Raw genomic sequence first — 15,814 nt, forward strand, 5'->3', positions numbered from 1 at the left:
CCAATAGCTCTACCTTTAATAATGTAGAGACCATTGCATTATAAATGCTTGTTTAAGTATTGGTACCACTCCAGCTGGCAAAACGTTTGCCTGCAGCACCTACAATGTTTCCACTGTTTGTGCATTGAAGCAATTATTTGTTTCGTAGTGTATGCTGAAGTCAATTAGAATGTGTCAATGCATTGTGTTAGGGGTTTGTGTAGCTTTGAGTTGCACGCCATGTAACTGAATGTTTGTTAATTTCTTGTTTTTTGTATATGGCACAAGCGTAAGTAACATTTTTATAGTCTTAATCTTAAAAATTATAGCACTTTACATTTGTTTTTGGCTTTTTGAAAGACCACCCCCTGTATAGCGGCTTCACAATCCCAAGCACAGAGGGGGATGAACGTGCTTTCCCTATAGCTCCCTTTATAACTTTGTAAGCAGTAGAAAAAATACTTAACCCATATGGTGCTTCCTTCCTGTAATGTTCTATTTTTCTCAACTGGAGCCTCATTTTCCTCTCCAGCTAGGTTCATACTTTTTAGGTCTCATACATACACATACAAAAATGTTTTACATTTTTAATTTTGTTTTTGTTATTTGCGAAACTGTCAGTGCATTGAAGTTCTGTAAGGAGTACAAAGCAAGTTGGTATTCAGCAGTCTTTTGAATTTCATATAGATGGATTTTAGGATGAGGTATTGCCGGAAAGGATCTCCAAAAAAAGAACGTTGCAGATCAGATTTATGTAATCGGCATGGAAAATTCTGCTCGATTTAGGAGACTAGCCTTAGGCCACTTGTAAAGAGTTAATGTGTCAGCACTCTAATGTTGTAGGACAACTTGCCGTGGATCATTTCGAGTTTCAAACAGTCTTCAAATCAAGGATTTATTTCATTAGGAATCAATTGCAGCTCTCGTATCCAGGCTGGTGTGGTTTGATCATGCGAAGTCAAAGTTGAGGCAGCAGCTTAATTTTCGTGTGGTGCCGTTGGTTTAGCATTTTGTCTTTTTGTCTTTTTGTCTATTGTAGACTGTTACTGAAGGTGACACGGAAGATGTTGACTAAAAGGATGAGCCAAATCCTTTGAGTGCTTCAGCAGGGATGGAAAGAGCCCATAGACCGCATGAGTTCATAAAGATGCAATTCTCCACTTTTCTTCTAAGATTGAGCCAACAATCGCACCATCATGTTTTGTGAGACTATATAGAATGAGGTTCAGTACACCTCAAAGCCTTGATAGATCCAATCTACACTGCAAAGAGGTTCTATAAAAATATCCTCACTTAACAAAATTAAAATGGGCTATTGCTTAGTATGCTCACTGTCCCTCTGTTGCACACATCACTCATAATAATTGTGAGCAAAACATGCTGAAGAACTTAATAAAATGACCAGAGTTAAATGGTTCATAGTGAGATCGGGTTTTTGCTGAAATTAATGGGAACAATGGATGCTGAAGATCACACAGCACTTATGGTGACTTTGGGGCAATGCAAGTGTGTCTGAAGATAATAAAGGTGAATGACTACAATCTAGGCTCATAAAAATAAATCTGGAAGCGGGCAACAGCATAATAAATCAAGTTTGACCAGGAAGGAAGGTTCTATTATTCAAAGTATGGTGCTGATAACATTTTGAATCTTTGTCTTTTGCTCACTAAAATCCCAGTCAGGCCTTGATGCATAAACTGTACATTTGCACCTGTACTACTAATTCTATGCACAGGTGTAAATGTAACATTTTGGAATTCACAAATATTTACTGTAGTAGACTTGGAAAGCTCCCGCTTTTGATACTTTTTACTGAGAAAATCATATGAAATTTTAAATTTCCCTGACGCAGAGTGATATCATTTGTACATCTCTGCATTGGGACAGGGCAACTAAGTGGACAAATGCATGTTTCCCTTTTATGTTTTTTCCATGCATGGATAACATTTCTCACCTGGGAGAAACACCTTTCCCTGGAATCTGAAGGAAGACTGAGGATTACACTCCAATGTTTACACCGCTCTTTGCTCCTTTGCTGTCTAAGCAAATATCTACAAACGTATGAGTCTGATTTTCACAAACTGTAAAAACATACTTTGTCTTGATCCAGCCACTCCCACCCCAAGCAGGTGGTTTACTACTACTTGATTGTAGGTGGTGTTGGCCTGGTCATTGTGCTTTTTTTGGCATTTAACAGCTGGGCTGCAAGCAAGGTGGCTGCTTTCAGAGCAAGTGTGATTTCTATGACCCTACCATGATCCCTTGCCCCCATTCTAGTTACAACCTCCTTCAGTGTGGGTCAAGTTTGAACTCCCAGGATTGCTTTAGCTTCCAATCCAGCCGTGATTTTAAGATGTTGTGGCGCCAAATATGCATTAGTAAAACCTATTGAATGTGTCAAACGAGTTAATTTCATACATAAATGTAGATTTGATGGCGGTAAATGGCTTTGTGACTTGACTATCTGTACTTTGCATTACTTTGTTTCCTCAGTTACAATGTAAAACCTGGAACGTTATTCAAGGTTTTCAGATATAACTGACGCAACTTAATAATTGCAAAATGTCTTATTGATTATTCATGAGGAATTTATCATAAAAGAAAATCCCTTTAAACTGAAAAATGCTTTTTATCTGTAGTATCCATTGTGGTGGAAATTGTAAATTTGCAATTTGTGTGATCCCATCTCGATTGGGGCCTATAAGTGAGGACTATTCTGACATGCTGCTTGCAGCCATCTTTGTAGTTAAATATAAAATATTCAGTTCTTACTGAGACTTAAAGGATGGTAAACTACTTTCTTACATAATAGCTTTGCATGATTTAATTTGTATTCACACAGGTTTCTGCAACATAAGTTTAGAAGGTGACATACTGACAGCAAATTTATCCTCCGTGAGAGAAAGTAACCAGACCTGCCTAGTCAACAGCACAATGGAACTAGAAGTTGAACTTCCAAGCAAACTGTACTGGGAGTAAGTATTCTTCAGCAAGTAGTAAACATCCCTTCATTTATTGGTAACTACAGGTGTATTTCTAAAGACTGCCAATATAACCTGTAAATGATTTCTCAGAGCATATTCAGATGTTCCTATGTTTTGATTGGCTCTCTTTAGTAAAAAATGATCTTTTAGCAACAGTTCAACTGATTATTGTTGTTGATATCCGAAGATGCTTATTTTGTGATCTTGCAGTATGACATACTTGGCAGACCATTAACTCACCAATTGTAGGCTACAAAGAATACCTCCATCCAGCCATAAAGGACACACAGCATGGCAACAGACGGCCCATCGGATGTCATCTCGACTGACATTCCTTGGAAAGAAGTAGTCCTTGACCTAGACTCCCCCTGGATGCAATGTATAAAACTGGTAGCTTCGTCCTCCATTAGCTTGTTAATTTTGAATATCTACCTCCATCCAGCCTACAAGCAAGAGATATAGAATCCAGCAACTGATCGCCACACTCAACTCTAAAACTCACTCATCCACAGGCCAACTTAATACTGTCCGGGGATTTTAATATGAACTTATTGCAAGGTCAGAGAAAAAACCTAGTAGGCTTTATATAGGCACGAAAGGGAAACACAAACAGAATTGACACCTTGTGCAAGAGATGTGCGACTTCATTAGATGAATTTTCACTGTACACGCTAAACTGACGACGCCCTCAGGACAGTCCCGCAGCATTCACTAAAGTGACCAAAGCAGCACAACCATAGATTTCACCCTGGTGGACCCCAATCTATTTTAAGCTTCCAAATAAATGAAAGAGCAGAAAGCTATCACCATCCGCAAAGTTTTACTTTAACCATCATTCTAAAAAGGTTTGAGCAGGCCTAGGCCCTTACATGATCTTCCCAATCCTACGATTTAAAACACCTCCCATGGAACAAAAATGATATAGATACCATCATGGATACATGTTTCTGTAGTAGGGGATCTGTGTATAGTCATAATCTAGGGATTAGTCCCGCTCATGAGCGTGGACCCCGGAGCAATCGAAAATCTCTTAAGCTGTCTAAAAATGCAGTCCTGCACAGACACTTAAGAGAGAATTTAAAGACCTATAATGCAGCCTATATCCACAGGCTACAATGTCCAGTACTTCAACTAGACATTCCACCAAAACCACACACAGCACAGCCTGCCAAGTTTTCCTCAGAGAAAAACTTCCCCTTTAACCAACAAAGCCTCTGGAATGACGGAGGGGAAGGGGAGGACAGACCAGCCCCATAGGCTGCCATTAAGTGGCTCAAAAAGGGATACTGTGCCTTTTAAGAACTTTCTAGAACTTTCTCAGTATCCCAGAATGCCCAGGTCCCATTTACTTTCAGTTCTTTTTTCTGGCTCCTGCTAGCAGGACCCTGGAGCATTGAGCTCTTCTTTTTTGGGTTTGTAATAAGAATTTATGCACTTTTAACACCTTGGCTGCTAAGGGTTTTTCCCTCCGGTGTGGACTTTGACTCTTTCCTATTGTTCATGACGAGCTCAGCTCGTCATAAGCACAGCTCAACCGGGCCTTGCATGGAAGGGGTTAAAGTGTGAGTTTTTACACTCTACGTGTTTTGGTACCTTCCTCCTTTTGTAATACTCTGCAGTCCTTTTTATCAAAAAATGACAGCTCCAGGAAGAAGGCCAAGTTGGACCCACACCCTGTGTGTATCCTGTGCCTCCCTTCTACTCCTCTTCCAGAGAAGTGTGAGATTTGCCAAACCTTCTCCTCCAGGACCCTGAGAGACAGAATGAAGATCAGGCTCCAAGGACTGGAAGAAAGAAGGCTGCAGAGTCAAGGTGGGTCTGGGCAGGCTGGATCTGCTTCCTCTGCCCATGCTGAGGCCTCTGGGGGGGCTCCCCAGCGTCCAGGCCAGAAAGCGTTGCTGTTCTCCGTCGACGTCGATACCATCGACGATGGCTTTGAGAGGCATGACGGCGGTCTGTTCCCAATCTCCCCAGGGCTCTGGGCCGAGACGACATTCGGCGTAGAGGGGGCTGTCGACCGCTGTCTAGGTCGCCACCGAAGACTTCATCATAGTCTGCGTCATCCTCTTCGTCGTCGTTGACACTTCGACACCGTAAGGATTCTAGTCGGCGCTCGCTGTCGAGCCGCCGTTCGCCCTCGACGTAGACTCTGTGATTGGCGTCGAGGGACCCGTTCGACGTCAAGGCACAGACCTTCAACGTCGGGGAGGAGGAGACAGTCGTCTAGGCATTAGGTCGACGCCGAGACGACGTTCACGACGCCGAGGAGGCGTTCTTCGGCGCCGAAGAGGCGCTCGACTCCTAAGAGGAAGAGATCATCCTCCAGGAGGCTTTCTGGAGCCAGGAGTCCTTCTCGATCCTCAGGGGCACGACGGTGATGTCGGTCGCCTTGCTTCTCGGTTGCCTACGCCAAGGAAGAATACGAGGGAATCACCGGGCTCGGTATTCTCTGTGGTGTACTGTACTCCCAAGCCGAAGTCCCCTACTGCTCCTCCTCCACTGCCTAAGGAGCGGCCTCTGCGCACTCCTTCGCCACCACCTCCTCCTGTTCCCCCACATGCACCGCCACGGCCTCCGAGATCGGTTTTACTGCTGCACTTCTCTACGCCGCCTAAGGGGGCGCCTCGGCCGAGGTGCAAGGTCAGGCTGCCACCGAGGGCTCCGCGCAGGCACCCGCAAAACCGCAGGCGCCTCCGTAAGCACCCGTGGACCGTCCAAGGCCTAGGATTCCTAGATCTTGCTCCAGACAGAGAGGAAGATCTAGGAGTCTCCATCGCTCATCGACAAGATCAAGACGACACCGTAGGAGGGGGTCGATCTAGGTACAGCAGGGTGGAAGTCCAGCAGAAGGGATTATTTACCAACTCGATCAGGATCCCCTCGGATGAGGGTATCCCCTGTGGACGACATGGTCTCCTTTCAGGAAGTCTTGAGGGGTGCGAGCAAGCTGGGCATTCAATTGACTGCCCACGCCTACGACCTCCGTAATATTCGAGACTCTCCATGAAGCACCTGTCAAGGCCTCTCTTGCCTTTGGTGCCTGGATTAGTGGAGCCCACCATGGAGTTCTTCCTCACTCCGGCGGTGACGAAAGAAGCTCTCTCCAGGCTGCAAAAGAAGTATAAGGCTCCTGATGCGGACCCGGATTTCCTCCGATTAGATCCAACTCCGGATTCCGTAATTGTGACGGGGGCAAGGCAACAACATTCCACCACCCCATCCTCCAATGTGCCTCCGGACAAGGAGAGTCGCTGGTTGGACTCAGCGGGCAGGAAGGTGTGCGGGACGGCCGCTACCTCTATGAAGGCTGCCAGTACATCTGCGCTGTTGGGGCACTATGACTGGGCGCTTTGGGGGTTCCTCCAACAGTTCGCCGACCCCCTCCCACGTGAAAAGGAGGATTTTATAGAGATCCTGAATGAGGAACTGCTGGTGTCGAACCAGCTGATCAGTGCTGCTGCAGACTAGTCGCTCCTGGCAGCCCACGGGTACTGCCATGGAGTCAATCAGAGGCGCCACGCTAAGCTCAGATTGACATCACTGAAGCCGGAAGCCCAGCAGAGGGTGGCCAACCTGCTGTTCTAGGGTGAGACCCTATTCGGAAAACACGCCGACAATGAGATGGCCCACATGAAGGCGGAGGCTGAGACTCTGATGGCGGTGGGCTTGGAGAAGCCTAAGGACCAGAAAAAGAACTACCGCCCGTTCCAGAGGTGGTACGGGGCGCAGGGCAGAGGGCGAGGTCAACAGTCTGGACAGCAGCAGCAGCATCCGTTCCAGAGAAAGCCCTTCCAGAATAGTCAGAGGGGCTGGGGTGGTCAACAGTCGGCCACCGCGACCAAGGGCCCTGCCAGGTCTAGGCCCTGAGCGATTACTTCCCCGTCATCCGTTACCCACTCCGGTGGGGGGGGGGGAGAAGCGTTCAATATTTTCTGGCAGAGTGGAGAAAAATTACCCAGGACAAGTGGGTGCTGAATATTGTTTGCAGTGGATACAGTCTTCGGTTACAGTCTTCGGTTCATCAGCCCACCTCCAGCCGTTTGCTTGCAGTTTCAGCTGCGCAAACTCCAGGCGGAGGCCGATACGCTGTTAAGGAAACTGGCTTTAGAAGACGTCCCTCTGTCTCAAAGGGGAAGAGGTCTATACTCACGGTTCTTTCGAGTCTGAAAAAAGGACCAGAACGAGTTCAGGCCTATTCTGGATTTGCGGCAAGCAAACAAGTAGATTTGCAGCGAAGTTTTGCATGCTGTCTTTGCACCAGATTTACCCTCAGCTGCAAAGGGGAGACTGGCTGTGCGCGATAGACCTACAGGATGCGTACTTCCATGTGCCCATTGCACAGAAACACCGGAAGTTCCTGCGAATCCAAGATTGCGCCATTCACAATCCATACACAGTGTTACCGTTCGGGCTGAAGTCAGCGCCCGGAAGTTTTCAAAATGCATGACAGTTGTGGCGGCACACCTAAGAAAGAACAGGGTGTTTGTCTACCCGTACCTGGACGATTGGTTGATCAAGGCATCGTCCTTCTCGGAAGCCCAAGCGCACTTTCAGAAGACGTCCGTTCTCTTGAACAAGCTGGGGTTGCACATCATGTCCAAGTCTGTCCCGACTCCGGTCCAATGCCTACAGTACTTGGGGGCCACCATCAAAACGCTGTCTACAAGCGAGTCTCCTTAGGAGGAAAGACGTTTATCACTCCTTCGGAAGGGTCAGGATCTTATGACCGCTCCATCTACGACAGTGAGGACGGTGTCTTTTCTACTGGGGTTGATGGCCTCCTGCATCTTCCTAACGCCACACGCACGGCTTCACATGAGACCGCTGCAGGAGTGTCTGGAGGATCAGTGGGACCAGCGGAGAGGCAACTGGGACGACAAGATACGACTGTCTCTGCATGCTCTACAGTCTCTGACAGGGTGGTGTTCAGCGGAGAATCTCCTCAAAGGGGTTCCCTTCCACAAGGACATTCCCACTCAGACTATCGTGACGGATGCTTCTCTCCACAGCTGGGGAGCGCTTTCCGGGGAGTTACAGATCCAGGAAACATGGTCTCAGACGGGGTCCACGTATCACATCAATTTCCTGGAACTCAGAGCTGTTCACTTGGCACTGAAGGCCTTTCATCCGTCCTTCCAGACCAACTCTCTGCTTGTACAGACGGACAATACGTCCACGATGTATTACCTCAACAAGCAGGGGGGCTCGAGATCGCACACCCTGTCGCAGGAGGCGGAGGCTATCTGGCACTGGCTTCTTTCCAGAGGACTGACGATAACTGCTACTCCACTACCAGGTGTGCAGAATGTTCAGGCAGACTCACTGAGCAGACTGATCCAGAAGTGCTCGGAGACTTCTTCGACAGGTGGGGCACTCCAGACGCGGATCTGTTCGCCACCGCCGAAAACAGCAAATGCCGAAACTTCACATCCAGGTACTACCAGCTAGGGAATGCGTTATGGATCAACTGGTCTAACAGCTTTCTGTACGCTTTTTCCACCCATTCCCCTGATTCAGACGGTGCTGATCAAGCTGGCCCAGTCCAGGGCGTGGATGATCCTGATTGCCCCGGAATGGCCCAGGCAGTGGTGGTTCACGGACCTGCTTCACCGGTCTCTCCTTCCTCACATTCGGCTGCTGTGCCGACAGGACCTTCTCACGAAGTTCGGGGGGCAGATGGTGCACCCCAATCTCTTGTCTTTAGTTTGGCGGCATGGCTCCTGAGAGTGCAATATGGCCACTTAAATCTCCCTGCAGATTGTATGGACATACTGAAGGAAGCCAAAAGGCCTTCCACTAAGACTTCTTATGCGTACAAGTGGAAGAGATTTTGCATCTGGTGCAAGTGCAAGAACTAGGATCCAACGACATGTAAGGAAGACTTCGTCATTCCGTACCTTTTACATTTGGCGCAGTCTGGCCTTAATTTTCATTCTATTAAGGTTCATCTCGCTGCACTGTCTGCCTACAGGAAATGCCCTTCACAGACCTCTTCTTCCAGATCCCTGTGATCAAGGATTTTTTGGAAGGCTTGAAGAAAGTGTTTCATCCTGTCTGGCTTCCTTCGCCTTCATGGGAATTGAATGTGGTGCTGTCCAGATTGATGAAGGAACCTTATGAACCTATTCATAAGGCTTTGTTGCAGCACCTGTCCTGGAAGGCGGTGTTCCTATTGGCCATTACATCGGCTCGCAGGGTGAGTGAAATTCAGGCGCTGTGTTGCCAAGAACCTTATACTGTATTTCACGCTGCTAAGGTTGTTATGCGTACTCGCCCTAAATTTCTTCCTAAGGTTATTTCCGATATTTCCATGTTAACCAGACCATAACGTTTTTCAGAATCCTTCCTCTCCAGCGGAAAGGTCTCTACATTCCCTGGATGTCAGGAGGGTGCTGAAATTTTATCTGGATAAAACCAAGGATATTCGTAGGTCAGACCAATTGTTTATCAATTATGGATTGGTCAGGACAGGTCTTGCTAGCTCAAAACAGTCCATTTCAAGGTAGATTGTGTCCTGTATACAGTTGTGTTATCAAAAGGCCAATAAGACCTTGGGGGGTAAACCTAAGGCTCATTCTACCAGGGGCAAAGCTGCCATGACTGCTTTGTTACGTAATGTTCCCATTGCAGAAATCTGCAGTACGGCCACTTGAAAGTCGGTCCCTATCTCTGCTAAGCACTACTGTCTGGACTCTGATTCCAGGGCAGATGCTCAGGTTGGGCAGGCTTTGCTGCGAAATCTGTTCGCACAGTAGTGGTGTTGTACTTATTTTTTTTCTCCACCGCCGCTTTGGTGTGGGGATAGGCTTGCCATTCTAGTCACTAGATTATGACTATACACAGCGATCCCCTACTACAGAAGGAGTAGTTTCTGTCCTGTAACTCCAGTTCTGTAGTAGGGGTATCTCTGTTATAGTCATAAGCGCCTGATGTTTATGCTTGGAATGCTACAGGTCTGGCGTTATAATAGGCTTAAAACAGGGGTGCGTCTTGGCTTTGTGTCTATTCAACATCTACAAAGCAGATTTAGAGAATAACCTTTGTTCAACACAAGGAGACTAGCCAAAATTGGGGAATTTCTCAATATTAAGCCTCCAATATGTGGAAGACATTGTCCTACTCTTGCAAACACTTCAAGGCTTTCAGCGGCTGATATTCCAACTGGCAGAATGTATGAACTCAGCTCAATTAATAATCCACTTTAAAAAATCAAAGGTAGTGTTCTTTTCCAGTACCCACAAAAACCCCTCGAAATTCACCTGGATGTTAAACAAGCTCTTGTCCCAGGTGGATACATACAAATATTTGGGGGAACAACTATAAGCAACACCTGGACTTGGGGCAAGTAAAAGCAAAACAACTGCTATTTGCACTTAAAATCTTGCAGAAAAAGCTCAGCAATTGTTCAAATCTATCCAAAGTAATAGCAGCAAAATTCCTTCCATCCGTTTCGTGTGGGTCAGAAATGTTTAAAACTATTGAGTCCTTGGTGTTTAACACGGCACAATCGGGTCTTTTTAAGAAATTGTCAATTCCATGCTACATTTCTCAAGCTCCGATAAGAGTGGAATATGGATTAAAAAACAGATACCCACTAGACAAGGAGTTCTGGCCAAATACTACTGGAGAATGAGGGCAGCCGAGGAAAACACCTTAGCCTACCACTGTTGACAGGAGGTCGAAAAGCAATCTAGGTTGAGCAAGTCAGTATATCAGTCTTAAAACCATCCCTTTCAGCTCTGAAGTGAACAGGCTGATATTGTGAGCCAAGCTTCCTCTAGCTTTAAACAATTTGCCAACAAAGCCGCCAAGCTACAATCGCTGTTAATGGATAAAGCCTCCTTGACCCTCAAAACACACACGTGGATGGTGATGCAATCTTGCAAAACCTCAATCATATCTGCTAGAACACTTCTCCGAACAGTACAAGCAGAATCTGCCCTATTGAGACTGGGATGCTTCCCGTCAAACGACCTTACCCCAAAATGGAAATGGTCCTGGTCAACTAAGGAATGCCGCCTTTGCGGTTATGGGGAAGAGTCACTACTCGTTTATCTGTCCAGTGCTACTAAACATTTGGAAAACTCTTATGGCCAACACTGAGGAGAGAACAAATAAGGTCTTTCAGAGTGGCCATTAAAAAAGGTCCAGTAGGTTCATCTGTCCAATTGTCTTGCAGGGCAACATTTTTTAACCTAGTGGCAAAAGGACTAAAGAACGACGGATGAACTGAACTTGACTAGGCAGAATTGCCTCAGCTGTCTAATTTAAACTCTGCCGTCCATACGCCCTTAGCACGATCGCGTTTTTTAAAACTGGAGAAATATGCATGCTCGTATACAGCTTTAACCAACTCTTCTAGAAGCTTGCTTTTTTAGCATGGCCGGAAATTAAATATAAACAGTCCTGACACTTTTTTTATCACTTATACAAATGAGTTTATTGTATTTTTTAACCCAGAACAATTGCGTGATACTTAATGTAACAAGTGGTTTGTTCCACCCTTTTATGATTTTAATGAAATAACTAAAATAATTTTTTACGATATCGATTGTCAAATGTGAACTCATTGAGACCACTCTACTGGTCTGATTTTACAGCAAGAGAAACTTGTTGGGGAACTTTAAGAATGACCTAATTGTCCTCTTTGAAACAAATACAATTTCCAAAAATATTCATATTTTTCATTGTTTGTGACGATGCTGATCAACAAGGAATGCTCTTCGTATATGTATGCTAATGAAAGAGGTTTATATGCTTAGATTCCCATGCTTCTGTAGTAGGGGATCTATGTGTATAGTCATAATCTAGTGAATAGTCCCGCCCATGTGCGTGGACCCCGGCAATCAAAAATAATCTCTTAAGCTGTCAAAAAATGCAGAAAACTGCAAAGACACTTAAGAGAGAATTTAAAGACAAATAATGCAGCCTATATCCACAGGCTACACTGTCCAGTACTTCAACTAGAAATTCCACCAAATAACACCACACATAATACAGCCTGCCCAGTTTCTACCATAGAGAAACTTGCCTCCCCCAGTAAAAGACACTGGAATGATGGAGAGGAAGGCATGGACAGACAAGCCCCATAGGCTGCCATTATGTGAATAGGATACTGTGCCTTTAAGAACTTTCCAGAACTTCTCCCAGTATCCCAGAATGCATAGCAGGTCCCTCTACTTTCAGTTCTTTTTTCCGGCTCCTGCTTACAGGACCCTGGCATTGAGCTCTCCCTTGTTTCAAGGGATTATTGGATATTTTGGCACTTGTGTGTTTTAAAAGTGTTTCAGTTTACTTTCTTGGTGTTCTCTCTCTTTTGTGTGCTGTTTCAGGCGTTTTAGGGCTCTAAAATGCCTGGCCTTTTTGATAAGTGTCCAACATGTGGGAGGAAGAAGGCCAAGAGTGATCCCCACGATGTCTGCATCGTCTGCCTCCCTGAAGATCATGTCCCTGAGGACTGTCATCTGCCAGCAGTTTACTGCTCGGACTCTGAGGGACAGGATGAAGATCAGGCTTTCTGGCCTTGAGGAGAGGCATCTGCAGGCTGCAGGTGGGTCTGGGCAGGCTGGGAAGGTTCCCTCTGCTGCGCCCTCTGGGGGGCTCCCCAGAGGCAGGAAGTCCAGCAAACGGTCCTGGTCTCCGTCGACGTCGAGAGGGATGACAGCGGTGTGCTCCCCTTCTCCCCGGGGTTCCGGGTCGAGACGGCGTGACGGCTCGACGTCGAAGATCATGGAGAGGTCGCCGTCGAAGCCACCGTTGACATCTTCTTCGTCGACGTCAAGGTCTTCCTATCGACGTCGGAGACGAAGTGAGAAGCATCGGCGCTCGCCGTCGAGGCGACAGTGGGTCGCCGTCGAGGCACCGGTCGACGTCTAGGGGCTCCTCGACGTCTAGTATCAAGACGGAGAAATCGACGCTCGTCGTCTAAGAAGGAACGTTCGACGTCGCGGAGGCGGCGTACGACGTCACGGAGGAAGAGGTCGACGTCTGGGTCGGCGTTCGACGTCTAGGAAGAGGAGGTCGATGTCGCGGAGGCGGCGTTCGACGCCGGAGTCGCGGAGGCTACGTTCGGCGCCAGAAAAACTACGCTCAGTGTCGAGAAGAGAGGTCGGCGTCTGGGAGTCGTTCTGCCTATCCAAAACGGCGCAAGAAGGATTCTGGTCCCAGAAGTCAGACTGCTTCTAGTGAAGGGCGCAAGAGGAAGCTATCACCTGCTGAAGGGGCTGGATCTCAGCCCCCTTCGCCTAAGGGGTCACCGGGCTCGGTGTACTCAGAGGTGTACACGCCATCTCAGCCTCGGTCGCCAACTCCTCCTCCTGTTCCTAAAGAGGATCCTCCACCCAAACCTCCACTTCAGTCAGGCGACCCACCACCACCACCAGTCCCTCCGCATGGGCCCGCCCCGCAGCCGAGGGTTCCTCCGCCGAGGTCCACTTCGCTGCCGTCTTTGCCTGTACCTCCTAAGGGGACCCCAAAACCGAAACCCCGAGAGGAGCCAAGAAAGACCCCACCACGGAAACCGGTGGAGCAGCCACGGGCTGGCAGGTCTCGCTCTCGCTCTGGGAGAAGGGAGAGATCGCGACACAGATCGTCCACGAGGTTGAGACACCGCCATAGGAGGCGCGACTCTCGCTCCCACACAAGGTCCTCTGGTACCAGAGACTATTCTCCTACCTTGTCTGAGTCCCCGGACACGAGGGTGTCCCCAATTGATGACCTGGTTGCGTTCCATGATGTCCTTTTAAGGGGCGCTGCGAAGTTGGGCATATCCTTGACGGTGCCTACTCCTAAAACTTCAGTCATTTTTGAGACATTGCATCAAAAACACCTGTCTCGTCCTCTCCTGCCTCTGGTGCCGGGCCTGGAAGAACCGGCTATGGCCCTTTTTCTCACCCCTGCGGTGACTAAGGCGGCTCCATCGAGGCTGCTGAAGAAGTACCGGGCTCCCGACTCGGACCCGGCCTTTCTGAGGGCGGAACCCCCTCCAGACTCTGTAATTGTGACGGCGGCCCGCAAGCAACATGCCACCTCCCCGACGTCCACGGTTCCCCTGGATAAGGAGTCCAGATGGATGGATTCGGCAGGGAGGAAAGTGTGTGGAACATCAGCTACCTCCATGAAGGCTGCGAGTGCCACGGTGCTGTTGGGACGCTACGACCGTGCCCTCTGGGACTCCCTCCAGCAGTTTGCGGAGTTGTTGCCCCGCGAGAAGCGCGAGGACTTCCAGGAAGTGCTGAATGAAGGGATGCTGGTGGCTACCCAGATTATCAGCGCTGCAGCGGACTCTTCCTTGCTGGCAGCTCATGGGTTCTGCCATGGGGTTAATCAACGACGTCACGCCTGGCTCCGTCTTACGTCCCTGAAACCGGACGCACAGCAGAGGGTGGCCAACCTACCATTCTCCGGCGAGACCCTCTTCGGGAAGCATGCGGACGATGAGATGGCCCGCATGAAGGCGGAGGCCGAAACGCTCACGGCTGTGGGCCTGGAGAAGCCTAAAGACACTAAGTCGTACTTCCTGTTCCAACGGGGGTTCGGTGGGCAAGGCAGAGGACGTGGCCAGGCTTCGGGACAGTCGCAACAACAGTTCCGTAAGCCAATCTAGAAGCGCCAGAAGGGCAGAGGAGGCCAGCAGTCGGCTCCGGCGCCCAAGGGCCAGGCTGGGTCTAGGCCCTAGGAACCTACTTCCCCCGGATCTGTTACCCACTCCGGTAGGGGGAAGCATTCAATTTTTTCTGGCAGAGTGGAGAAAAGTTTCTCAGGACAAGTGGGTGCTGAATATTGTTTGCAATGGATACAGTCTTCGGTTCACCAGCAATTCCACCGGTCAGCTCGCAGTTTCAGCTGCGCGAGCTTCAGGCGGAAGCGGATATCCTGTTAAGGAAAAGGGCGATAGAAGACGTACCTCTGTCTCAGAGAGGAAGAGGTCTGTACTCCCGGTTCTTTCTGGTTTGCAAGAAGGACAAGAACGAGTTCAGGCCTATTCTGGACTTGCGACAGGCAAACAAATGGATTCGCAGGGAAAAGTTTTGCATGCTGTCGTTGCATCAGATTTATCCTCAGTTGCAACAGGGAGACTGGCTATGTGCTATAGACCTACAGGATGCTTACTTCCATGTGCCCATTGCACACAAACACAGGAAGTTCCTGCGGTTCCAAGTCGGCGATAATCATTATCAATACACAGTACTCCCATTCGGACTGAAGTCTACGCCGAGAACATTCTTGAAGTGCATGGCGGTGGTAGCAGCACACCTGAGGAAGAACAAGGTGTTCGTCTACCCGTACCTGGACGATTGGTTGATCAAGGCATCCTCCTTCTCGGAAGCGCGAGCACACTTCCAGAAGACGTGTGTTCTCTTGAACAAGCTGGGGCTGCACATCAACCTGGCCAAGTCTGTCCTGACTCCGGTCCAATGCATACAGTACTTGGGAGCCTCCATCAATACGCTCTCGGCAAGCGTGTCTCCTTCGGAAGGCTCAGGCTCTTATGACCACTCCATCTGCGACAGTGAGGACGGTGTCTTTTCTACTGGGGTTGATGGCCTCCTGCATCTTCCTAACGCCACACGCACGGCTTCACATGAGACCGCTGCAGGAGTGTCTGGAGGATCAGTGGGACCAGCGGAGAGGCAACTGGGACGACAAGATACGACTGTCTCTGCATGCTCTACAGTCTCTGACAGGGTGGTGTTCAGCGGAGAATCTCCTCAAAGGGGTTCCCTTCCACAAGGACATTCCCACTCAGACTATCGTGACGGATGCTTCTCTCCACGGCTGGGGAGCGCTTTCCGGGGAGTTACAGATCCAGGAAACATGGTCTCAGACGGGGTCCACGTATCACATCAATT

The 15,814-nt window shown here is 48.4% G+C and overlaps 1 protein-coding gene across 2 annotated transcripts in view; it reads left to right on the top strand.

The window, feature by feature from the left end:
- The window catches only part of LOC147718733 (sodium- and chloride-dependent neutral and basic amino acid transporter B(0+)-like), a 367,624-nt gene that overhangs the window by 163,809 nt on the left and 188,001 nt on the right, over nt 1-15,814 (top strand). For both annotated transcript variants that reach the window (XM_086966770.1, XM_086966769.1), the window contains exon 6: nt 2,822-2,954. In XM_086966770.1, coding sequence (XP_086822896.1) covers nt 2,822-2,954 — 133 coding nt within the window. The remainder of the gene's footprint in view (nt 1-2,821; nt 2,955-15,814) is intronic.

This window comes from Lissotriton vulgaris, chromosome 4_1 (assembly GCF_964263255.1).
Source record: "Lissotriton vulgaris chromosome 4_1, aLisVul1.2, whole genome shotgun sequence".
Taxonomy (NCBI): domain Eukaryota; kingdom Metazoa; phylum Chordata; class Amphibia; order Caudata; family Salamandridae; genus Lissotriton; species Lissotriton vulgaris.